The sequence below is a fragment of the Triticum urartu genome, chromosome 7A (genome assembly GCF_056163025.1).
Source record: "Triticum urartu cultivar PI428250 chromosome 7A, HENAU_Tu73, whole genome shotgun sequence".
Lineage (NCBI taxonomy): Eukaryota > Viridiplantae > Streptophyta > Magnoliopsida > Poales > Poaceae > Triticum > Triticum urartu.
Window position 1 is genome coordinate 159,275,034 of NC_141879.1, and position 26,506 is coordinate 159,301,539.

At 49.8% G+C, this 26,506-nt stretch overlaps 1 protein-coding gene across 2 annotated transcripts; it reads left to right on the forward strand.

Annotated features, from left to right (window-relative positions):
• Positions 1-10,411: 10,411 nt before the first annotated feature.
• LOC125521482 (aspartyl protease family protein At5g10770-like) lies at positions 10,412-11,943 on the forward strand. 2 transcript variants are annotated; one of them, XM_087538036.1, is made up of 3 exons: positions 10,412-10,493; positions 10,525-10,561; positions 10,632-11,943. In XM_087538036.1, the coding sequence occupies exons 1-3, from the start codon at positions 10,412-10,414 to the stop codon at positions 11,941-11,943; spliced, it is 1,431 nt and encodes a 476-aa protein (XP_087394162.1). The 2 variants fall into 2 exon arrangements, with proteins under 2 accessions (XP_087394162.1, XP_087394163.1); XM_087538037.1 differs by lacking the exon at positions 10,525-10,561 and having other exon boundaries at positions 10,661-11,943.
• The last annotated feature ends 14,563 nt before the right edge of the window (positions 11,944-26,506 follow it).

Below are 26,506 nucleotides of genomic sequence, written 5' to 3' on the forward strand. Positions count from 1 at the left end.
TTTATCTTTCCTTCGGTCATTTTAATTCTTACGGTGGTTCGTGCAAGAGTTCTCGTCATTCGTTATCATATCAATTTATTCGTTCTTCCAAATCCTAACGGTGGTTCGTGGAAGACATTCTGAATTTTATGTTATATCTCTCTTAATCTTTTCTACGAGAATAAGTAATATGCCAAATCCGTTGATTGTCATCAATTTAATTGGTGAAGGATAAGCATAATGTAATTCTTATTCTTGTTTCATCGAGTGAACTCAATTCCCTATTCCGGAGGCTCATCAAATTCCTGATTTCAATTGTTTTCATCTTCTCTTTTTCCTGGAGTTCCAACCTTTTTCAATTATTTCACCACGGAGATTCATCTAAATCGGTACAAGGATTCACCTTGTGTTTTCAACTTCTCTTTCTTTCCGTTTGATCATTCGTTTTTTTAACGGAGTTCTGCATGAAGGTTCTACATGATGGTTCATCAAGGATTTAATTCCTTCTCGAAGTCTTCATCTACATTCTTTTCAGAGGAGCGCAAGCATTCTTCATCTTGCATCTCAAAGTCCAATTCGCTCTATCTTATCTTTTGAGGTGGTATTATGTCATTTTTGACATTTTCTGTGTGTTTCATGATTCACATGTTGTCAAGAATGAGATATTTTAAATCCACCAATCTCTTCGTTGGAGTTATCTTGTATCATGTTTCTCCTAAAGCCTTCTCTAAGGATTGTTGCTATTTATGGTGCTTATAAGTGACCCAAGTTCTTCATTTATCCTCCCGGCGAAATAGTCCCGTCCCTTTGTTTATATCAATCCAATCTATTGTTTCCAGTAGTGGCAGAATTTCACCTCATAATTTCGAGATGTTTTCCATAAGCCCACTACAAGCTTATTCTTTTCGTTGTTGGTTTTCCAACAACTCCATTCAATCCTTCTTTCCAAGGACGCTTTCAAATTCATTGGTGGTAGAAGTTATCATTTTCTTGTACTTTCTTTCTTCCTAACGATCTAACTTCTATTCCTTCTTTCCGGAGGCATTGTGATATTGCTCTCTTCAACCGATCATCTTGTTTTTGTCAGATCATGTTCAATTCCTTCCATTTACAGTCAGAGTGCTGCCCAAATTATATCATTCTTATTCCTTCTCTATCTTGTTAACCGGAGTGTTGTCGTAATTGATCCTTATCGTTCCTTGTACTTCTCGTTTCTACCGGAGTGCTTGCATGTACTTCTTGTTCATTGCAACCCTTTTCTCATGTCTTTCAACCTACAGGGTTCTCGTGATGTTCCTTGTTCCTCTTTCCTAACGGAGTGATTTTCCACTTCGTTCATCTTCATTGTATTCTTTTCTTTCAATTTTTTCAACCTCTCAAGGTTCTTTGGTTTCACTCGTTTGTCAAAGAAGCAACTTAGTTTTACCTCTTCTCTTTCTCTTCCGTTTTTCCCTCCGGTGCCATCCTAGATCTTGGGACGAGATCCTCTCATAGTGGTGGAGTGTTGTGACGCTCCGAGGCCGGTGTGCCAGGTGTCTTCCAGTTATTCGCCATCGTTGCCATGTCATTTGCCTGCGTGTTGCATTTCATCATGTCATCATGTGCATTGCATCATCATGTTTTCGAAACTTGCCTTCGTCCGGGTCTCCCAGTTCCTTCCGTTGTCCGTTCTGAGGCCAGACTCACTTGCACGCGCCCGCGGCACATCCGAAATATTATTTTATAAGTGGCCGGAAAATGTTCTCGGATGGGAAGAAAGTTGGCGTGTGGTCTTATTATAGTGTAGATAGACCGCCTGTCAAGTTTCATCGCATTCGGAGTTCGTTTGACGCCCCAACGATTAACTATAGCAACAGTATAGTCGGTCAAACGTCGGACGTTTTCGGTCTCCGGAAACAGTCGCCGGGCCTTCTCTCTTCTCTTTTCTCAGCCTGAGGCCTTCTGCACAGCCCACAAGTTCCAATCGACCCCTCGGGTGCGCGTCCGAAACTTCCCCGGACCCGACCCGGGCAGTCGTCACCATTGTGCCCGGATCATCCCCAAACATCTACAAAACATCTCCATTTTGTTAAATTGGACTCCCTAGCTATTTATTCGCGACCGTCCGATTATGATCGGAGGGACGAGGTAGCCCGTAACCTAATCTGTGAGGTATATATAGTCTCCCTTAGTCATTTTGGACAAACCCTAAAATCTAGGAGATGTGTCCCGCCGCCCGCTGCCGTTTTCCAAATCCTCCTCGGGATCTCCCCTGTCTGATCCACCCAACCAACCTCCTCCTTTTCCCTAATCCAGCGCGCCCGAGCTCCACCTTGTGTGCCCTCCTCTTCGTCCTTCTGGCCGCAGCAGACGAACAGGAGGCCTCGCGCCTGCCTCCTCCTTGTTGCCTCGCTTGAGCCCAACAGGAGAGGCTCCCCGGCCATCGAAGCTCTCACCGCAGACGAGCCTTGCCAATTCCCCCACCAGGTCAAGCGCTCCCCGTCGCTCCTCTTCCTCGCCTATTTCTTCTCCCTCCATTTCTCCCTCTCTCTGCTCTTCACCAGTGACGCCGCCCTACAGGAAACACCGCCGCCATGGGAGTTCGCCGGAGTGGAGCTCCTTCCTCGATGCCGAGCTCTCCAAGCCCCGCCGCCAGGGACCTCATCCGCGCCCTGTTGACCCACGCCCATCTGCCTCGGAGCCAGCCTCCTCTGCATCTGCATCGCGCCCGAACCACTCGAAGCTCCAAGCTCCCCTGCCGGTGCATCCCGCCTCCATTCCGGCGCTGAGAATGGAACCCCCGCTGTCGGATCCGTGCCCGCGCCCTGTTCCTGGTCGTCTCCACCTGGATCCGCCCCATCCTCGTTGCCGGGAGACGCCAGCGCCAAGTACCGCCCAGTCCCTGCTGCAGGAACGAGTCGAGGACGAACCAGGCTGTCCCGCGTTGACCCTCTGCAACGGCCGCGTCCAGCCCCGATCCGCCAGCGCCTCGCCTCGATCTGTAGAGGCCCAGCTCCATCCCCCGTCGGGCCGCTCCTGCTGGCCTGCTTCCCCGGCCCAAGGCCCGCTGTGAGCAGCTCCCTCAGCCCCTCCTCTCTGTTCAGCCTAGCAGTGCACCAGATTCGGCCCATAGTGTTTTTTTCCGCTGCTGCGAATTTGTCTATTTATCCAGAGGTTTACAGTTTTACAGAAAAGCCCTTGTTGATCATGCATTTAATAATTCCACAACCGTGCATCGGATTGAAATGTTTTATATATGAAAAATGCTTAGAATTATGTGTAGGTTAATTATATGCCACTTTCATCCATGTTTAAAAGGTTTAAAATGCTGTTTGTTTAAATTTGCCTAAATAACTTGCTAAAATGATTTAATTCATAACTTAATAACCGTAGCTCCAAACCTAACAAACTTTATATGTAAATGGGGTAGAAAAATGCATAGTTTAACTTGGTGGCATCACTTTGCATGTTTAACAACTCTAAAATATGGTTTAGGGCAGAAAAGTACCAAACCTAATATATGCACATGAGGAGTTTCCAGACTTGTTGTTTTGTTGTTCCGGCCTCATTTAAACTTGCCTAGATAGGTAGTTTTTCATCTGCTTCACCCTCTTGCCATGTTTAACTACATTTAATATTGTTGGGTACATAAACAAGATCGAACTAAATAAGTCACATGGTGTTTCGTCAATATGCAACAGAGTTGCATATTGAGCTCCATTTAATTTGTAGGATTGTTTGTTGCACTTTGCTTTGCCATGCCATGCTTCATTAAACCGGACATGCATCATACTTGGTTGTGCATCATGCCATGTCTATGTGGTGGTTGTTTACTATGTTGTTTGCTTCTTTTCGGTGTTGCTTCTTCGGGTTGGTTCCAATAATGTCGAGTTGTGAGGATCCGTTCATCTACGTCCGTTTGTCTTCTACATGGACTCGTTCTTCTTCCTTTCGGGATCTCAGGCAAGATGACCATACCCTCGAAATCACTTCTATCTTTGCTTGCTAGTTTGCTCGCTCTATTGCTATGCCTATGCTGCGATACCTACCACTTGCTATATCATGCCCCCCCCATATTGCCATGTCAAGCCTCTAACCCACCTTGTCCTAGCAAACCGTTGTTTGGCTATGTTACCCCTTTGCTCAGCCCCTCTTATAGCGTTGCTAGTTGCAGGTGAAGATGAAGGTTGTTCCTTGTTGGAACATGGATATTTGTTGGGATATCACAATATCTCTTATTTAATTAATGCATCTATATACTTGGTAAAGGGTGGAAGGCTCGGCCTTATGCCTGGTGTTTTGTTCCACTCTTGCCGCCCTAGTTTCCGTCATACCGGTGTTAAGTTCCTTGATTTTGCGTTCCTTACGCGGTTGGGTTATAATGGGAACCCCTTGACAGTTCGCCTTGAATAAAACTCTTCCAGCAATGCCCAACATTGGTTTTACCATTCGCCACCTAGCCTTTTCTTTCCCTTGGGTAGGCCTGCCCAAGGGTCATCTTTATTTAAACCCCCCTGGGCCAGTGCTCCTCTGAGTGTTGGTCCAAACTAGAGCCCTGTGCAGCGCCCCCTCGGGGAAACTCGAGGTTTGGTTTTAATTGTACGGAGCGCTCATCTGAGTGTGCCCTCAGAACGAGATATGTACAGCTCCTATCGGGATTTGTTGGCACATTCGGGCGGTGTTGCTGGACTTGTTTTACCATTGTCAAGATGTCTTGTAACCGAGATTCCGAGTCTGATCGGGTCTTCCTGGGAGAAGGAATATCCTTCGTTGACCGTGAGAGCTTCTGATGGGCTAAGTTGGGACACCCCTGCAGGGATTTGAACTTTCGAAAGCCATGCCTGCGGTTATGGGCAGATGGGAATTTGTTAATGTCCGGTTGTAGAAAACCTGAAGCTTAAACTAAATTAAAATGCATCAACCGCGTGTGTAGCCGTGATGGTCTCTTTCCGGCGGAGTACGGGAAGTGAACACGGTGTTGGAGTTATGTGTGGCGTAGGTTGTTCTAGGATCACTTCTTGATCATAGTTTCTCGACCATGCTTTGCCTTCTCTTCTCGCTCTCATTTGCGTATGTTAGCCACCATATATGCTAGTCGCTTGCTGCAGCTCCACCTCATACCTTTTACCTACCCATAAGCTTAAATAGTCTTGATCGCAAGGGTGTGAGATTGCTGAGTCCCCGTGACTCACAAATACTTCCAAAACCAGTTTGCAGGTGCCGATGAAACCGGGCAGGTGACGCAACCGAGCTCAAGGAGGAGCTCGATGAAGATCTTGTTCGTTATGTTGTTCCATTTCCAGTTGATCAGTAGTGGAGCCCAGTTGGGACGATCGGGGTCTGTGTAGCATTTGGGGTAGTCTTCTTTTATTTTGGTTCCATAGTCGGACCTTGATTGTATCTGGTTGATGTAATGCTTTATTCATGTAATTGTGTGAAGTGGCGATTGTAAGACAACTATGTATATCTTTCTCTTATGTATTACATGGGTTGTGTGAAGATTATCTCACTTGCGACATTGCTTACAATGCGGTTATGCCTCTAAGTCGTGCTTCGACACGTGGGAGATATAGCCGCATCGTGGGCGTTACAGAGAGTGAGATCTGATAGATATGATGAGATAATATTTTTGGTATTTTTTTGATAAAGATGCAAAGTAAAATAAAAGTCAATGAAAATAACTAAGTGTTGGAAGATTAATATGATGGAAGATAGACCCGGGGGCCATAGGTTTCACTAGTGGCTTCTCTCAAGAGCATAAGTATTTTACGGTGGGTGAACAAATTACTGTTGAGCAATTGATAGAATTGAGCATAGTTATGAGAATATCTAGGTATGATCATGTATATAGGCATCACGTCCGAGACAAGTAGACCGACTCCTGCCTGCATCTACTACTATTACTCCACACATCGACCGCTATCCAGCATGCATCTAGAGTATTAAGTTCATAAGAACAGAGTAACGCCTTAAGCAAGATGACATGATGTAGAGGCATAAATTCATGCAATATGATAAAAACCCCATGTTGTTATCCTCGATGGCAACAATACAATACGTGCCTTGCTGCCCCTACTGTCACTGGGAAAGGAGACCGCAAGATTGAACCCAAAGCTAAGCACTTCTCCCATTGCAAGAAAGATCAATCTAGTAGGCCAAACCAAACTGATAATTCGAAGAGACTTGCAAAGATAACCAATCATACATAAAAGAATTCAGAAGATCCAAATATTGTTCATAGATAAACTTGATCATAAACCCACAATTGATCGGTGTCAACAAACACACCGCAAAAGAAGATTACATCGAATAGATCTCCACGAGAGAGGGGGAGAACATTGTATTGAGATCCAAAAAGAGAGAAGAAGCCATCTAGCTAATAACTATGGACCCGAAGGTCTGCGGTAAACTACTCACACTTCATCGGAGGGGCTATGGTGTTGATGTAGAAGGCCTCCGTGATCGATGCCCCCTCCGGCGGAGCTCCGGAACAGGCCCCAAGATGGGATCTCGTGGATACAGAAAGTTACGGCGGTGGAATTAGGGTTTTGGCTCCGTATCTGATCGTTTGGGGGTACGTAGGTGTATATAGGAGGAAGGAGTACGTCGGTGGAGCAACAGGGGGCCCACGAGGGTGGAGGGCACGCCTGGGGGGGGGGGGGTAGGCGCGCCCCCCTACCTCGTGGCTTCCCTGTTGGTTGCTTGACGTAGGGCCCAAGTCTCCTGGATCTTGTTCGTTCCAGAAATCACGTTCCCGAAGGTTTCATTCCGTTTGATATTCTTTTTCTGCGAAACTCTGAAATAGGCAAAAACAACAATTCTGGGCTGGGCCTCCGGTTAATAGGTTAGTCCCAAAAACAATATAAAAATGAATAATAAAGCCCAATAATGTCCAAAACAGAAGATAATATAGCATGGAGCAATCAAAAATTATAGATACGTTGGAGACGTATCAACTATCGCTACTGCTTAGTGATAAAGTAAAGCAATTACATGGCGATTGCATTTCATACAGTAAAGCGACAACCATAAGGCTCCTGTCAGTTGCCGATAACTTTTACAAAACATGATCATCTCATACAACAATTTATATCTCATCACGTCTTGACCACATCACATCACAACATGCCCTGCAAAAACAAGTTAGACATCCTGTACTTTGTTATTGCAAGTTTTACGTGGCTACTACGGGCTTTGATAACCCACAAGTATAGGGGATCGCAACAGTTTTCGAGGGTAGAGTATTCAACCCAAATTTATAGATTCGACACAAGGGGAGTCAAATAATATTTCAAGGTATTAGCAGTTGAGTTTTCAATTCAACCACACCTTAAGATTAATTATCTACCGCAAGTAATCGGTAGCAAAGTAATATGATAGTTTTGATAGTGGTGACAGCAGCAATAGTAGTGGTAACAGTGATAGCAGTAGTTTTGTAGCAAGTGTAACAGTGATGATAGCAGTAGTAACTTAGCAAAAACAATATAGGATAAATTCGTAGGCATTGGATCGGTGACTTGTTGGATTATATTCATCATGAGACAATTATAACCTAGGGCGATATGGCACTAGCTCCAGTTCATCGATATAATGTAGGCATCTATTCCGCAAATAGTCATACATGCTTTATTAAAAGAACTTGCATGACATCTTTTGTCCTACCCTCCCGTGGCAGCAGGGTCCATATTGGAAACTAAGGGATATAAGGCCTCCTTTTAATAGAGAACCAGAACAAAGCATTAACACATAGTGAATACATGAACTCCTCAAACTACGATAATCACCGGAAGAAGTCCCGGTTATTGTCACTCCGGGGTTACCGGATCATAACACGTAGTAGGTGACTATAACTTGCAAGATCAGATCTAGAACATGAATATAATGGTGATAACATAAACGGTTCAGATCTGAAATCGTGGCACCCGGGCCCAAAGTGACAAGCATTAAGCATGGCAAAGTCATAGCAAAATCAATCTAAGAACATAGTAGATACTAGGGATCAAGCCCTAACAAAACTAACTCGATTACATGATGAATCTCATCCAACTCCTCACCGACCAGCGAGCCTACGAAGGAATTACTCACTCCCAGTGGGGAGCATCATGGAATTGGCGATGGAGAAGGGTTGGTGATGACGAAGAACGAAGACCCCCCCTCTCCGGAGCCCCAAACGGACTCCAGATCTGCCCCCCCGCCCCCCTGAGGAAGAACAGGGCTTGGCGGCGGCTTCATATCGTGGATTGCGATAATTCTTTTTCCCTGATTTTTTCTTCGAAAGTAGGATTTTATAGCGTTGGTTTCAGGGTCTGTGGGGCCACCAGGTGGGGACAACCTACCTGGGCGCACTTAGTGAGGGGGGCGCGCCCTGGTGGGTTGTGCCCACCCAGGTGCCCCCCTTCGGTAGGTCTTGGCCCCGAAAATTCTTATATATTATATAAAAATTCCTCGCAAAGTTTCGTTCCATTCCGAGAACTTTTATTTCTGCACAAAAACAACACCATGGTAGTTCTGCTGAAAACAGCGTCAATCCGGGGTTAGTTTCATTCAAATCATGCAAATTATAGTCCAAAACAAGAGAAAAAACATTAGGAAAAGTGGATACGTTGGAGACGTATCAACTCCCCCAAGTTTAAACCTTTGCTTATACTCAAGTAATTCAGTTGATAAACTCAAAGTGAAAAAGAAAAAATTTACGAACTTTTTTGCACTTGTTTGCATAAATAAGATTAAACATCATCCAGGTTTTCAGCCAACACTATAACTAACCATGCCGACAATAACTCTTAAAGATTATATTAACTCATATCAATGACATAATCAGCTAGCGAGCAATGATAAGACATCTCGAATGGCAACATGTTGTCAAAACAACCATGATATAATATGACAATAGTGGTATCTCGCTAGCCCTTTCTGAGACCGCAAAACATAAATGCAGAGTATCTTCAAAGTCCAAGCAACAACTAAACATTGTAATTCATGATAGAAAAGATCCAGTCGTGATGCACCCAACATTAGCTACACACAATGCATAAGTCATGACAGTTGTGCTTTCTCAGTTTCTAGCGCTTGTTTTAGAAGGTGATGACACACCATAAAAGTAAATAGATAGTCCCTTCGCAAAGGTGCGAGAGCTCAAAATTTTAAAACAGAGATAAATGATATTCTGAGACATGCACCCTTCTCATTTACTTCACGACTATCAGTTATCAATATCTCCCATGCTAAACAGGCTAGTGGCGGTTCTCAAGAGATCAAAGTAAAGGTTTTGACTCCACTGGGAGTTTTTGTTTGATTATTCGAGCGATTAACTCTTTTTGTATTTTGCAGTTTGGGACTGGGCATCCCTATTACCGCCATTTTCTCGTGCGATGGCGAGTGAATAAACACTCAACCTGAGAATAACCCGCTTAGCATGGAAGATACCAACCACCTCCTGTCGTTCCATGAACGATCCAGACACACAAAACATGATTAGTCTCATGTGTATACTAGATCATGATGGCACGCGTTGTCGCATCCATCTATTTTGACAATTTTTTTATAGAAATATTACAAAGATGTAGGCGCCAGAAATTTCTAGTTTTTCTTTTGACAATTCACACTATGGTCCCTCATTATAGGCAAGAAATATAAGTGAACATACTCAAGGAAATTGAATTGTGAAAAACGGAATCAGATCAAATCACAGCCAGCCAAAGGAAGATCATGTAAGTAAAGGCTTGTTCTCCTGTCTAGTCTAAAATTAATAATTAAGTTGCTTATTAGAAAAAACAGACGACCACATAAATATGTTTATACAGAACAATCGATGCACTATTTCAAATGTGCAAACTCTGAATAAACATTGAATTTTGAAGCATGCTTTATTTTTTTGAAGCATTTAAACATCAAATTCATGTGAAAATTATAGAAGACGGTACATTTCCTACCATGTCGCTTGAAGCTTGCTTTGGCTTTATTTTTTTTTCCGAAACGAAGGCAAAAGTTTTGCCTCATATATAAATAAGGGAGAGTACAGTTTTACAAGAGCCCACGAATACGGTCATTACTAGTGTGAGATCCCCGTTATCTCGTGTTAGCAAACAAGCATAGGGTCCAAAATAAGGGGCATTAAAAAAGTTGAAGGTTTAGCCTAAGTGTGGTTAGAAGTTGGACAAGAATAAATTGCACTCTAGTTACAAGGTAGGAAGCGGGCAGTGAACGTACATGACAAAGGGGTGCGGGTTAACTCGAGGAGAGAAAGTTACTAAGTATCCTTGTTCTACGTACTGCTAAGATGAGTGTAAACACATCGGCGGCTCTACCTCGTCCTTGGTATAATCTTCCATTCACATCTTTCGTGATTGTTCAGTCAGTCCCACGTAGATTATTGTACGTGTGCTTGGTGAGTTGGTGTATAAATTAGGGCGTCCTATACTGGGTTAAAAGCCCTGGTCTATACTAACTTCCAATGGCTTCTCCTAACTTGTTCTTGTGCATCCTCCTGGTCGTATTTGGCAGCCACCTTTCCACCATTTCTGCTGCAGGCGACGGCGAGCAAAGCTTCGTTGTGGTGTCAACCAGGTCATTTGAGACACAAGATGTCTGCTCCACCTCCACATCCACAGGTACGCACATGAATTGAGCATGGCATAATTCTCGACGTTAATCAATCTACATGTTAGGAACATACAATATGACACTCGGATGTTTCTTTCAGTGACACCGCGGCCCAACCGTGCCGGCGCCGCTGTGCCGCTGGTGCACAGGCACGGACCCTGCGCCAAGTCGCCGTCCACCGACAAGCCATCATCTTTCGCCGAGGCGCTTCACAGAAGCCGCGTCCGCGCAGACTACATCATGAGCAGAGCACTTAGGGGGAGGGGCACCACCACCATCATGGAGATGCAGGAGCAGAAGGAGGGCAAGGTGAGCATCCCGGCGCACCTGGACACCTCCGTGGACTCGCAGGAGTACGTGGTGACGTTGGGCCTGGGCACGCCGGCCGTGGAGCAGGTGCTCCTCATGGACACCGGCAGCGACCTGTCGTGGGTGCAGTGCGCACCATGCAACTCCACCGACTGCTACCCTCAAAAGGATCCCTTGTTCGACCCGCGCAAGTCGTCCACGTACGCTCCCATCCCCTGTGGCTCCGACATTTGCAAGAGACTCCAGTCCGACCGCTTCGACAATGGCTGCAGCATGAACGGCAATGGCACCCAGTCCCAGTGCGGGTATCGAGTCGAGTACGGAGGAGGATTGAAGACCAGAGGCGTCTACAGCAACGAGGCGCTCACGATGGCGCCCGGCGTCGTCATCAAGGACTTCCATTTCGGCTGTGCATACAAGCAGATTGGCTCCGACGACAAGTCCGACGGCCTGCTCGGGCTCGGTGGCGCGCCCGAATCGCTCCCGGTTCAGACCTCCGCGGTCTACGGCGGCTCTTTCTCCTACTGCCTCCCGCCGGTGAGCAGCGGCACCGGGTTCCTCGCCCTCGGCGCGCCCAGCAACACCTCGGGCTTCTCCTTCACGCCTATGACCCCCTTCATGGATTACGCTACCTTCTACCTGGTGAAGCTCACCGGTGTCAGCGTCGGTGGGAAGCAGCTCCGTATCCCGCCGAAGGTGTTCGAGGGGGGCCTGATCGTGGACTGCGGCAATATCATCTCACATCTGCCATCGACGCCCTATGCGAAACTGCAGTCCGCGTTCCGGGCGGCCATGGCAGCTTACCCGCTCATCCCGAGCGACGAGTACGACACATGCTACAACTTCACCGGATACAGCAACGTCACCGTGCCCAAGGTCGCTCTCACGTTCAACGGCGGCGTCACGATCGACCTGGATGTCCCCAACGGGGTTCTGTTGGATGGTTGTCTGGCCTTCACCGAGTCCGGGCCAGATGATTACGTCGGGTTCCTCGGCAATGTCCAGATGAGAACGTTGGAGATGTTGTACGACGTCAAGGGTGGTAGACTCGGATTCCAGGCAGGTGCCTGCTGATCCCTCAAGTTATACCACAATCGGGAGCTAGCCTACCAAAAAAATAAGATCGGTTTGCTGTTAACGGCTCGATTGCTCCAGAGTGGGTGTCCGTCTGATCATCCCTTCACTGTTATTTTTCCGTGTTTGTTCGATTTTATCCCGTCGTCATTTGTGATAAGAGGATATATAATATAAGGACAGCGATATATTCCAAACGTTCGCGCCTATATGATACTCTTTCTGTCGGTGTACAAAAAGAGGGTACACTTTTTGTACCCCTATAACTGTGCACAGGCAGTCTGAGTCACGGGCACCACCACACCAAGTAAGGCAAGGGAGGTGAGCCAGGGTAAGACCGAAGATCAAGAGAACTACGACGCCAAGGCCAAGACCACGAAGAGCAAAGGGGACGAAGCGGACTCCCCGGCAATATCCTTGCCGGGAGACAGTTCTAACAGCCCCGGCAAGACCCTTGCCGCGGCGACTCGTCCCGCGCCTACGGAGCGAATCACCCTTGAGTCCACTGCCCCTAAAGGGCAAGGATTCGGGAGACATCCCCGTGGCAGCATGCAGATCTTCGTGAAGACATTCAAGATCAGATACGCATTAAGGAGACGACAACCCTTGACGGAATCCCAGCCGAGAAAGATCACAAGGCCCCCGGCAAGCGCCTTGCCGGGGATGACAGCAGGCGCCTCGGCAAGACCCTTGCCGGGGCCCCGGCAAGACCCTTACCGAGGACACCTGCAGGGCCATCATCAGGCCCACGCCAACTAAACCTCCACCACCGCATGCATGCAGCTGCCGACCCAACCAGCTGGGCAGGCACCTGCGTGGCGGCATGCACATCTTCGTGAAGACCCACCACTGCGCCACCTCAGCTGCCTGCCTACCTACGTGGCATCGCAGGCGTCGTTGGCCAGGGCACGTGTCGACACAAGAAGGAGCGGCGACGGACGAGGCAGATCTCTCCCCCGTCCCCGATAAAGCAAGGACACCTAAGCAAGACGCATTAAATACGCCTTGTCATGTAATGCGAGGGATAACCTCGCATCACTGTACCCTTTCCATCTTCTGTGTGCCACTGTGGCAACCCCTTTTCCTATAAAAGGAGGCCCGAGGCGACCAGAAGAAGGATTCGGCTTTTTCGAGCTCCTCACGCCCCATAGCTAGCTCAAGAACACAGATATACAATCCACCAAAGCAGGAGTAGGGTTTTACGCATTCTCGCGGCCCGAACCTGGATAAACGAACCGTGTGCTACCTGTTAGATCCGCTCTTCTCACGACCCGCCAACCATAGTAGGGATTCTTGTGATCCCATAGGTGTCGTTCCGCACCGACATCTCTGGCGCGCCAGGTAGGGGGCGCAGTTGTGAGAATCGGCTTTAGCATTTAGTTCGGCGCTTCTTCATCATCATGGCGCCCAAGAAGAAGACGATGGTGGTGGTTGGCCAGTCGGAAGCCGGACAGCCCGTCCCGACGCGGGCGAGCAGCGGACCGGTCGCAGAGAGGACCCGGGGCGCTGCTCGCGAACACCAACACCATCCCAACAGCCGAATTTTGGGAGGCGGCGATGTTTGTCCGCCTGGTAACGGGCCACACGTCGCCAAATCCAAAGGCGGAGCCAAGTCCTTCGCGGGTGGAGCGGGGCCTTCCAAGGTCATCGCCGCCCCGCCCGAAGGCGACGCGAGGGCCTCCAAGACTCCCACGCGGCGTCAACAGCGCGTTCCTCCCAGGCAGCGCGCGACGAACGGCGTAATCACGCCGAAGATCCCGGGCGTCGCCGCGGGAAGAGCCCCGAGCACCACTCCCGGGACATAGAAGACCTGCCCACTCGCCGAGGCGTTGGTGAAAACGGCATGCGACCGCGGGGTCGTGATAGAGCTCCTTCTGACATGGTCAGAAGTCAAACCGCGTCGCGATCCGTGCAGGTTTCGCTGCCACCGACGCCAGCAGAGGCCCTAGCGCGCGCGCAGTTGCTCCTCGACTTTCCTCCCACTACGGGGAAACTCGACGAATGGAGAGCCACTATCCGAAGCCTTGTTGCGGTGGCCAACAAAGACGAACCAAGTCCGGTGGGGCCCCCGGGTCGACGCTCTGATGAAGTCCCGCGGACCAGTGGCGGAAAAGCCGGCGGCGCAGCGACCACGGTGCATTCACCTCTTCCCCATATGGTACCGCGGACGCTGGCTCGTCGCGACGTCATGGGCGACGCCATCTCCATAGCATCGTCTGACCTGCGGACCCACTGTGACCAGTGCCAAGTTCTTCGGGAACGAGCCCATGAAGATGCTCGAATCACTATCGAGCGCCGGCGCGGAGCGCGCCACCAGTCAGACAGGCGAGCAGGGCCTGCTGTGAACCACTCGGCCCTGGAGAGCCCTGGAGGCCTACCTTACGAGATAGGCTGTCCGGCTTTTACCCGTGAGCTGCGGCAGTTCCAGTGGCCCACTCACCGCACCTTCAAACCTGACATTGGCGAAAAGTACAGCGGCAAGACTCACCCGTCTGAGTTCCTCAGCATCTACACCATCGCGATGCAAGCCGCCGGAGCCCGCGACGATAAGGTGCTTGCGAATTACTTTCCATTGGCTCTTAAACCTAACGCCATGTCGTGGTTGATGCACTTGCCGGTAGACTCTATTTCCTCCTGGTCGGATTTGTGCCATGAGTTTGTGGGCGCCTTTACTGGGGGTCACCAAGCCCATGGCCAAGCAAGCGACCTGCATGTCATTCCCCAGAAGGGAGGCAAGAGTCTACGCAAGTATATACAGAGGTTCAGCCGGGTACAGTACAATATCCCTGATGTTCACCCTTCCGCCATCATCAGCGCGTTCCATCAGAATGTGCGTAACCGCAAGATGCGGGAAGAACTGGCAATGAACAAGGTGAAAGATGTGGCAGAACTCTATGTTCTTGCTGACAAATGCGCCCGAGCTGAAGAGGGAAGGAAGTACTCCGGCGAAGATGCCGGCGTGGAAACCGACTCCTCAGAGGAGGATACTGCCGCCCCGGCGAAGAAAGGCCGGCGCCGCAACAGGAAGCGCAAAGGTAAAGCTGTGCTTGTCGTCGAGGGATCTGGTGACTCCGGCTCCGCCAAGAAAACCAAGGCAGATGACCCCGGCAAGGAAATTGCCGGATGTGTCGCCTGCCGGGCCTTGGCGGCTGCCGAGAAGTCAGGAAACTCCGACAAGCAATACTGCAAGATCCATCGCACCAAAGGCCATGATCTCCAGAACTGCCGACAGGTAGAGCTCCTTGCTGAGAAGCAGAGGGCTGAATATGAGAGGCGGGACAAGGAGAAAGGCCAGGACGGTGCTGAGGGGTCCCGCAAGAAGCTTGACGGCCAGGCGGGCCGTCGCGGCAAAGATAAACAGCGGGAGAGGCCCGCCCGGGGCCGTGACAAAAAGCCAGAAGACGATGATCACGAAGAGGACGATGAGTCTGGTGACCAAGGATTTCAAAAAGCTACAGAGGCCATGTGCGTCGATGGCGGCACCTCGCTGCATACCTCTCATGGCCAGCTTAAACAGTGGGCGCGTGAGATTACAGCGGCGGAACCGTAGTTTGATGCCCAAAGGCCGCTGAAGTGGTGCAGCACACCTATCATTTTTTACACTGAGGATCACCCTGATCGCACTACTGCAGTCGGGTGCTTGCCATTGTTGGTTTCACCAACAATACGCAACCTCAAGGTGACAAAGATGCTAGTCGATGGCGGGGCCGGTCTGAACTTAATCTCGCCTGCCGTGATCGAGAAATTGCAGATTCCTGATGAAGACCTCGAAGAGATGGGCACGTTTCAGGGGGTCAACCTGGGAAGGAGTCAACCTAAGGGAAAGGTCACATTGCTCGTGACTTTTGGGAGTGATCTGAACTACAAGACAGAAAGGGTTGTGTTCGACGTTGCCAAGATCCCCTTGCCTTACAACGGGATCCTTGGCCGCCCAACGCTGGCCAAGTTCATGGCGGCGTCACATTACGCCTACAACACCCTGAAGATGCCGGGGCCTGTGACGATCATCACCGTCCCATCAGACAAGAAGGATGCGCTAATTTGCGCTGACCAACTCTATCAACAAGCAGTTGCAGCAGCCGCCACTGCTAAGGCGCTTGCTCCTGCCGCTGGAGCCCTGGGAAGGCAAAAGAAGAAGACCGGTGAGACCTCAGGCACCCACTCCGGCAAGCGCACCTCTTCGGAGTGTAGCGCTCCCGTCGAGGACGTGCCAGAGAGCTCCGCCGACAGAAACAAGAAGTCCAGGGCCACACCGCCGGGAACCAAAAAGGTTTCTGCCAAGGAGGACGACACGGGAGGAGATTTTACCATAAGCTCCACCCTTGACGACAAATAGGAAGACGCGCTCGTCACCTTCCTGCGGGCGAATGTCGACGTGTTTGCATGGCAAGCATCTGACATCCCAGGCGTTCCCAGGAAGGTGATTGAACACCACCTTGCTGTCTGTCCTCATGCGCGGCCCGTCAAGCAGAAGGTCAGAAAGCAAGCTTTGGAATGATAAGAGTTCATCACAGTGGAGATCCGGAAACTGGAAGCAGCGGGTTTGATAAGAGGAGTGCTCCATCCAACGTGGTTGGCCAATCCGGTGGTAGTGCGCAAGGCAAATGGAAAGTGGAGGCTGTGTATTGATTACACAGATATTAATAAGGCTTGTCCCAAAGACCCCTTCCCGTTGCCGCGCATCGACCAGATTGTTGACTCCATAGCTGGGTGTGATTTGTTGTCATTCCTCGATGCCTACTCCGGCTACCACCAGATCTTCATGACAAGGGAAGATGAAGAGAAAATGACATTCATCATCCTATGTGGTACGTATTGCTTTATACGGATGCCTTTCGGGTTGAAGAGTGCTGGTTCAACGTTTGCAAGGGCGGTCCAGATTGGTTTTGAACCCGAGCTCCATAGAAATATGGAAGCTTATACGGATGATATAGTGGTCAAAACCAAGAACAGTGCAACCCTCATATCAGATTTACAAGAAACATTTGCAAACCTACGCAAGATCAATCTCAAGATGAACCCTGAGAAGTGCGTCTTCGGCGTCCCGTCTGGCAAGCTTCTCGGGTTCTTTGTGTCACAGCGTGGGATAGAGGCCAATCCGGACAAGATCAAAGCTATAGAGCAGATTGAAGCGCCCAAGCGAGTCAAGGATGTGCGTCGGCTTGCTGGTTGCATTGCCGCCATGAGCAGGTTCATTTCCAAGTCTGCCGAGCACGCCCTTCCCTTTTTCAAGATTTTGAAAAAGGCGGGCCCGATGGAGTGGACGCCAGAAGCCGAAGCAGCATTGCAAGATTTGAAGAGGTACCTCTCCTCCGCGCCAATACTAGTTGCGCCTAGGCCACAGGAACCGTTGCTGCTGTACCTGGCGGCAACGAACCAGGTGGTCAGCGCCGCACTAGTGGTGCAGAGAGAAATTGATGAGGAGGTAATAGCAACGACGGAGCTCGATGCCGAGACGACGCAGCCGGTTGGAGTGCCGCCAAGGAAGAAGATGATGCAGCACCCAGTCTACTTTGTTAGCTCCCTTCTGCAGGGGGCTAGATCAAGGTACTCCGGTGTGCAGAAACTGCTCTTCGGCCTTCTTATGGCCTCGAGGAAGCTGCGTCACTACTTCCAGGTGCACGAAATCACTGTCGTCACTCGCCTCCCTTTGCAATGGATACTGCAAAATCCAGACGCAACGGGAAGGATCGTAGAGTGGGCACTGGAACTGTCCAGCTTTGGCCTCAAGTTTGAGAGTACCTCGACGATTCAAAGCCGAGTCCTGGCGGAGTTCGTTGCAGAATGGACCGCGACGCCTGACGAAGAAACCCAAGAGACTGCTCTCCCCGGCAAGGAGGCAAGTTGTGACTGGATCATGTATTTTGATGGAGCTTTCTCCTTACAGGGCGCCGGGGCTGGCGTACTGCTTGTCATGCCCACCGGAGAGCACCTCAAGTACGTGATCCAGATGCACTTCCCCAGGGAGGTGTCAACAAACAATACTGTTGAATACGAGGGGTTGCTTGCTGGTCTTAGGATCGCGGCAGACCTCGGAATCAAGAAACTCATCGTCAGGGGCGACTCGCAACTTATCGTCAAACAAGTCAACAAAGATTACCAGAGCCCGTTGATGAAGGCCTACATCGATGAAGTGAGAAAGCTGGAAGAGCGTTTTGATGGTATACAGGCGGAGCACGTTCCCCGAGCGGAGAACGACATCGCCGATTACCTGTCAAAGCGCGCTGCCCTCAAGCTACCTGTGGAACCAGGTACCTTTGTGCTTCAACTAACTCAACCATCCGTTGATCCATCAACAGAGCAAAACAAGAGGAGGAAATCAGGGCCCGGCAAGTACTTTCCCGCCGAGCTCCCCGGAGCCGCCAGCAAGGATGTTGCCGGAGATACTGAGCCTGCCACGGGACGGCTAGCTCCGGCGGAGCATCAAGTTCTTGCCGTCGAGACAGCCGCTCCTGTAGCGGAGGAAACACCTTTAGTCCTCGCCCTCGAGCCCCAGGCTCCAGCATGGGCACAGCATACCGTCCGATTCCTCCAAACATGGGAACTTCCTGAGGAGCAGGAAGAAGCGGAAAAAGTAGCCCGTCGCTCTACTATGTACTAGTTCGTCGATGACGTCCTGTACAGAAAGAGGCCGAACGGCATGAAATTGAAGTGTATCCCTCAAGAGGAAGGACTGGGGCTGTTGGCGGAGATACATGGAGGTATATGTGGATCCCACATCGGGTCAAGGGCCCTTGCCGGCAAAGCGTTTCGGCAAGGCTTCTTCTGGCCCACCGCCCTCCAGGATGCGACGACACTAGTCACCAGGTGTGAAGCGTGTCAGTTCCATTCAAAGAAGCTTCATCAGCCAGCTCAAGCCCTTCAAACCATTCCTCTCTCCTGGCCCTTCTCGGTCTGGGGGCTCGACATACTGGGCCCTTTCCTCCGCGCTGTCGGGGGCTTTGAGTACTTGTACGTCACAATCGACAAGTTCACAAAGTGGCCAGAGGTAGAAGCAGTGAGGAAGGTCATAGCTCAGTCAGCCATCAAATTCTTCAAGGGACTAGTGTGCCGTTTTGGTGTACCCAACAGGGTCATCACCGACAATGGTACACAGTTCAGAAGCCGCACCTTCATGCAATATACCCAAGACCTCGGCAGCAAAGTCTGTTTCGCTTCCGTTGCTCACCCACGAAGCAATGGTCAAGATGAGAGGGCAAACGCTGAAGTACTGCGAGCCTTAAGGACAAAGACCTTTGACAGGCTGCACAAGAGTGGAAGGCGCTGGATTGATGAATTTCCGGCTGTTCTTTGGTCAATCAGAACGACACCAAATCGAGCCACCGGCCAGACACCCTTTGCCCTGGTATACGGGGCAGAAGCAGTTCTCCCCACTGAACTCATATACGGGTCACCTCGAGTACTCGCTTATGATGAGCTTGAGCAAGAGCAACTGTGCCAAGATGACGCAACGCTCCTTGAGGAAGATCATCTTCGGGCGGCTGTGAGAGCAGCACGCTACCATCAAGCCTTGCGCCGCTACCATAGCCGCAAGGTTCATGCCCGAAGCTTTGAGGAAGGCGACCTTGTTCTTCGGCGCGTTCAATCGGCCAAGAATTCCAACAAGTTGACGCCAAAGTGGGAAGGCCCTTATCGGGTAATACGAGTCACCAGGCCCGGCGCAGTCCGCCTAGAGACCGAAGATGCCGTTCCGGTGAGTAACTCCTAGAACATTGAGCATCTTCGCAAGTTTTACCCGTAAGGCGCGGCTTGCCGGGCCCCCCCGGCAAGCCACCTTTTGTACGAGCCTTGCCGATGATGCATGTAACCCTTTGTACAAAGCCAGGCGCAGACCCTGAGCATAAGTAAATGAAGTGCTGGCGCCCTAAGTTATAGCATGCATGCTAGGTCGAGTCTCGTCCTTGGTTAGGGTTGATAGTGCTTAGCGGCGACTAACCCCTAGCTTAGAGGTCGAGTGTGCGTCTCTTTGTCTTTCTTTTGTCTCCTTTGGTTCACAGGACACACAGATATCCGTGCTGAACCGCTTGGGGAGGAAAAAAAAAGAGGAACAGACCAGCATCTAGTCCCCGGCAAGCCAGTATTGCCGGGGGCTGCAAGAGCAAAGATTCACCCACGGCGAACCAGGGTTGCCGGGGACTGCAGCTTCAGATAAGTTCTTCATCCCTTATCATGCATTCCATTATGGACCGAGGTATGTGAAACCTTGTTTTCCCCTAAGCTACCGTGCTCCCATAACTCTAGGCCCTAGGGCTCGTTCCTGGGGCTAAGTTTGGTCGTAGTCGCGGCAGCGAAAGGATGAAATAAGGAGCCTGAACCCGCCTCGTCCCTGCCTCCGCCAAAGGCGTGAGGAAGGTCGAGCGAAGTGGGGAGACGACAAGGCCTGCTGTCGGGCAAGGAAATGTTTATCTTAAAAATATCAAGGATTTATTCCCTGCTGTGGGTTTCACCCACAAACAAATGACCCGGCAAGCATCCCTTTTTCATTAAAAACATTTCACTCAGGTACAGTCCATAGGGAATGAAAAATATGAATGATGGGATTACAAGTTTTAGATTCAACAAAGGCCTGAAGGCTTACAAACTAAAAAGAGATAAGGTGTCCGTAATCCCTTTCTTGTCCCTCTCCTCAGGAGGCAGGTCAAGGAGGCAAAAGGGACGAAAGGAGTGCCTAGGCGAGCTATGGGTGGCAGAAGACACCAAGAGAACATCTTGGTGGCCGTCCAAAGGCTGGGTGGTGATGGCGGCGCCGGAAGCAGAGCTCGAAGACGAGGCGGCAGGACGTCAGCACGCGTCGAAGGCGTCGGTACCCGCGTACTCCGACTTGACGGCCTTGCCGCCCGCCCTCTTCCTCTTCCACAGCCTCCCAACGCCAGCCGCCCGAGGAGACGACCCCGAGAAGTTGAGGGAGTCGGCGACGCGGATGATGGGGTCGCCGGTGCCGCACGGAGCGGCACCTGACACCTAATCGGACCCGTCATCCTGCCGCCTACTACCCTCATCGTCGTTGCCTCTGTCCTCCTCGTCACTCCCGCCCGAGGAGGAGTCTTCACTATCAGAAGAGCTCTCCACGCAGCATCTTGCATGGGTCCCAAAGCACCCGAAGACCTTGACGGAGAGAAGGTCACCCTCCATCAGCTTAAAATGGAGAGTGAGCCCCTCCGTTAAGCGGTGGATATGAGCAAACGTCTTCCATCCCCGACCAAGATACATCACGTGAGGGGCGGGGAAGTTGACGCGGGCCCACGGGCCACTGATCCCGCAGCCCCTCATGTGCAGCCACAATGACTCCAGCGAATCCAGCTCCATCTCCCACGCAAATGGAGTCGGGAGACGAAGGCGACGGCACGGCGGCCGGCGCAGCCTGACAAAGAACTCACAAGGGTCATCCACAACGTGGCCCTCCATTGGAGGAGGAGCTGCTGGCGGAGGCGAGGCCGGCACGCCGCCCCGTCCTCCTCTTCCCCGAGCGCCCCGGCCTCGTCCACGGCCTCGCCCCTCCCCCTTCCCCTCGCGACTGGCTCTGCCACCGCAGGCGCAGGGGAAGGAGGGGCGCGCTGTCGAGCGGCGACCCTCGCCGCCACTGTTGAAGGACCGGGGTTCCCTCTCTCAATGACGGATGGAAGGGAGGAGCAGAAGCTGAAGGAAGAAGAAGATGGAAGAATGCGGGACACCATCCCCCCTCTTGCTCTTTATAAAGGATCGGGGTTGGGGCTCGGCCGCCCCGCTCGGCCAATCAAGACACGGGAGGCGCAGGGAGCCAAGGCCGACCCGCTGCCCCAACCAGCGACGACCCGGTTTCCCGCCTCCACCGTTTGCCACCCAAGCGCATGGGAGACACGTGGCGGACGTGCAGAACCGAGGGGATGGGTGAGGTGACCTCTCCCCACCCTGTGATTGTGGGGAGTTGACGCCTCGAGGACTGCGCCTCGGCCCCATTCAGTAAATGGGCCGCGCCTCCACGCCTCCCTCCGTTTATGGGGAGAGCGCGAACCGCCCCTTTACTACGACATGACGCATGCGTGCAGAGCCCAACCCCACGCATGCTGCCCACGTCACACGCACCTCCCCACGCCGCGCCACGCGCGGGAGTCGTGGAAAGCGCAGCGCGCGAAGAATCTTACCGCGGTAAAAACCGCCCCGCCTGCCCGCGCACTATTTTTGGGCCTAGCCCAAACAACGCGTTGCGCTTATGTGTGGACCATGCACGGGGGCTCCTGTCGGTGTACAAAAAGAGGGGTACACTTTTTGTACCCCTATAACTGTGCACGGGCAGTCTGAGCCACGGGCACCACCACACCAAGAAAGGCAAGGGAGGTGAGCCAGGGTAAGACCGAAGCTCAAGAGAACTACGACGCCAAGGCCAAGACCACGAAGAGCAAAGGGGACGAAGCGTACTCCCACGGCAAGATCCTTGCCGGGAGACAGTTCTAGCAGCCCCGGTAAGACCCTTGCCGCGGCGACTCGTCCCGCGCCTATGGAGCGAATCACCCTTGAGTCCATTGCCCCCAAAGGGCAAGGATTCGGGAGACATCCCCGTGGCAGCATGCAGATCTTCGTGAAGACATTCAAGATCAGATACGCACTAAGGAGACGACAACCCTTGGCGGGATCCCAGCCGAGGAAGATCACAAGGCCCCCGGCAAGCGCCTTGCTGGGGATGACAGCAAGCGCCTCGGCAAGACCCTTGTCGGGGCCCCGGCAAGACCCTTACTGAGGACACCTGCAGGGCCACCATCAGGCCCACGCCAACTAAACCTCCACCACCGCATGCATGCAGCTGCCGACCCAACCAGCTGGGCAGGCACCTGCGTGGCAGCATGCAGATCTTCGTGAAGACCCACCATTGCGCCACCTCAGCTGCCTGCCTACCTATGTGGCATCGCAGGCGTCGCTGGCCAGGGCGCATGTCGACACAAGAAGGAGCGGCGACGGACGAGGCAGATCTCTCCCCCGTCCCCGATAAAGCAAGGACAACTAAGCAAGACGCATTAAATGCGCCTTGTCATGTAATGCGAGGGATAACCTCGCATCACTGTACCCTTTCCACCTCCTGTGTGCCACTGTGGCAACCCTTTTTCCTATAAAAGGAGGCCCGAGGCGACCAAGAGAAGGATTTGGCTTTTTGGAGCTCCTCATGCCCCATAGCTAGCTCAAGAACACAGATATACAATCCACCAAAGCAGGAGTAGGGTTTTACGCATCCTCACGGCCCGAACCTGGATAAACGAACCGTGTGCTACCTGTTAGATCCGCTCTTCTCACGACCCCACGCCCTGCCAACCGTAGTAGGGATTCTTGTGATCCCATAGGTGTCGTTCCGCACCGACACCTTCCGTCCCATAATATAAGAACGTTTGTCAAAAACGTTCTTATATTATGGGACGGAGAGAGTAGATCCGAACGATCCCGTCCCGCCTCCCTGGCACGATTCCTTCCTAATCTTGATCGATCCTATCTCGCCTCCCTCGATTTCTTTGTAATCAGCACGATTCCTTCCTTTTTATTTCTCCCACTCAAGGGCCGATTCCTTCCTAATCCCGATCGATCCTATCCCGCCTCCCTTGATTTCTTCCTAATCAGCACGATTCCTTCCTTTTTATTTCTCCCACTCAAAGGCGACAAAAAAGAAATTTTGGGTAGAGAGGATTCGAACTCTGCCCTCTTGTATCAAGTACTAATCCAACTACGAACTCACCTTATGTCATTTCTTGTCTAGCAAATTGGACTTCACCTACTTGATCATTACTTACCGCTGCGTTTTTTTCTAGATATAAAAAAGAAAAAAAATACAAAGGAAAATGCGTGCACATGGGATTTTCTTTGATTTCTTCCTAATCCTGATCGATCCTATCCCGCCTCCCTCGATTTCTTCGTAATCAGCACGATTCCTTCCTTTTTATTTCTCCCACTCAAGGGCCGATTCCTTCCTAATCCCGATCGATCCTATCCCGCCTCCCTCGATTTCTTCCTAATCAGCATGATTCCTTCCTTTTTATCTCTCCCACGCAAGGGAGACAAAAAAGAAAATTTTGGTAGAGAGGATTCGAACTCTGCCCTCTTGTATCAAGTACTAATCCAACTACGAACTCACCTTATGTCATTTCTTGTCTAGCAAATTGGACTTCACCTACTTGATCATTACTTACCGCTGCGTTTTTTTCTAGATATAAAAAAGAAAAAAATACAAAGGAAAATGCGTGCACATGGGATTGAACCCATGATCTCTACTCCAAATGTGCAACACACTAACCAGCTCAACCAACTATAATTTACTGCATATAAACTAGATATTGGAACCTTCTTTACTTTTATATCAAGATTTTCTTTTCTTTCCTTAACTTAAGTTACCAACCCCGAGGTTACATAAAGTTATCAGCCCTACGGTATGATGTTTGAACAACTTTGTTATATTGGGTCAGGGTTACCATGGTGTTGATCATAAATTATCATGTGTGCGACATGTAAAAAACCATGTTATCTACACAGAATTTATCGGGCTATATTTTCAGCAACTTTTTCTTGGATCAATGTTACCACGATGTTTGTACATAAGTTATCAGGTCCGCGGTGCCTAACTTACCATGTTATTTACACGTAAGTTATCGGCAATATGTTTTTTCAACAAATTCTTTTTCCTATGCCTAAAAAAGTTACCGCATTGTTTCTACGCAAATTATCAAGTTTGAGGTGCATATATTACCATGTTATTTGCACATAAATTACCGGAGCTATGTTTTTAACAACTTTTTTCCATGGGTTAAAATTACCTCATTTTTTTACCGAAGTTATCATCTCTACGGTGCATATATTACCATGATATTTGCACGGAAGTTACCAGGGGTATGTTTTTCAACAACAAAAAATTCCCTAGGTGAAAAGTTATCACGGTGTTTGTACGCGAGTTATCAGCTCAACTGTGTGTATATTATCATAGGAATTACAAAGAAGTTACCGGAGGCACATTTTTCGACAACTTTTTTCCTGGGTGAAAAAGGTATCGTGATGTTTGTACTTGAATTATCAGCTCTGCGGCGCGATACATATCATGCTATTTACACAAAAATTATCAGGGATATTTGTACATAAGTTGTCACGTACACGGTGCAAATATTACCATGCTATTTGGATAGAAGTTACCGACGGTACATTTTTCAACAACTTTCTTCTCAGGCAAAAAGCTATTACTCTGTTTGTGCATGAGTTATCAACCTTGTTGTGCCTATATTACCATGCTATTACACAATAGTTATCGGGGGTATAATTTCAACAACTCCCTCTGGGGGTCAAGCTTATCGCGGCGTTTGTACGTAAGTTATCAGGTCTATGATGTGTATATTACCATACTATCAGACAAAAGTTACCAGGGAATGTTTCCAATAACTTTTTTCCCCTCTGAATCAAAAGTTACCATGGTGTTTGTGCAAATAGTTATCAACTCCGCTATGCGCAAATTATCATGCCATTTACATACAAACTATCGGGGATATTTTCAACAGGTTGTTTTCCCTTAGATCAAAGTTAACCAAAAAAAGTTTTTGTACGTATGCCTAATTCCACAATTTATAGCCCAGTACGAAATAATGTACTAGAGAAGGCCAACAAACGATAAAGGAGTAACTTTTCTTTTGCTTCAAATAGAAAGTTTCCATTTAGAAGACAAGAAAATGATATTAGGTGAGTTGGTTATTGGCACAATAAATATAATTTTTTATTCCTTTTATGCTGAGCAATAATCAACACGAGAAAAAACAGCGGAGGGAGTGTTTCGAGTGGAAAAAAGGAAGTTAGCGATCGAGCAATGATCAGCATGAAAAAAAGCGAGGGGAGCGTTTCGATCGGTGAAAAAATTAGGCAGCTACCGATCAGTGGGGGAGAAATATCGCGGGGGTTTCTCGATGCTGATGTGCGGCAAAATACTCGTTAGGATCTATTCCCAAGATTCGAACGTTCGGAAGTTACATATCCCGGTAATATAATGACTGCTCTACATTTTCAAAGTCTGCAACTAAGCAAGTACTATCATATGCAATACCTTGAGTCTACGTTAAAGATGCATATACTTAATGGTACAATCCAATACTATATTAATGCGGGTATATCATAAATAATAACATCTGGCCTTTAATCCGGTGGGCCTATTTTTGTGAACGTACTAGAACCTTTAGACCTTTATAATCCAGGTGGACCCATACTGTACGCAACAAATTAGTATATGTAAAAAGTACTTGATGGTATCACTAGAAAATAGATAAATAACCTAAAAAATCCCACAAATCTACCATCCTCTAGGGTTTCCTAGAGTCCACCTATTCCTAGAGAACCATCCTCTAGGGTTTCCTAGAGTCCACCTATTCCTCCGACAGCGACGCCGGAGTCCACCCAACAAATCTAGCGATTGGATCAGCGATCGCGGCAGGCGTCTCGCAGGCCGTTCTCCAGGGAACAAGACGGAGGTGTTGCATGGCGGATCTGGATCCCAAGGATGACTGGGGCGGTAAGAAGGAAGAACAAGGCGGGTTAGGGTTTAGGGGAGGCGAGGAAGGGGCTGAAGGTCAGTCGAAGG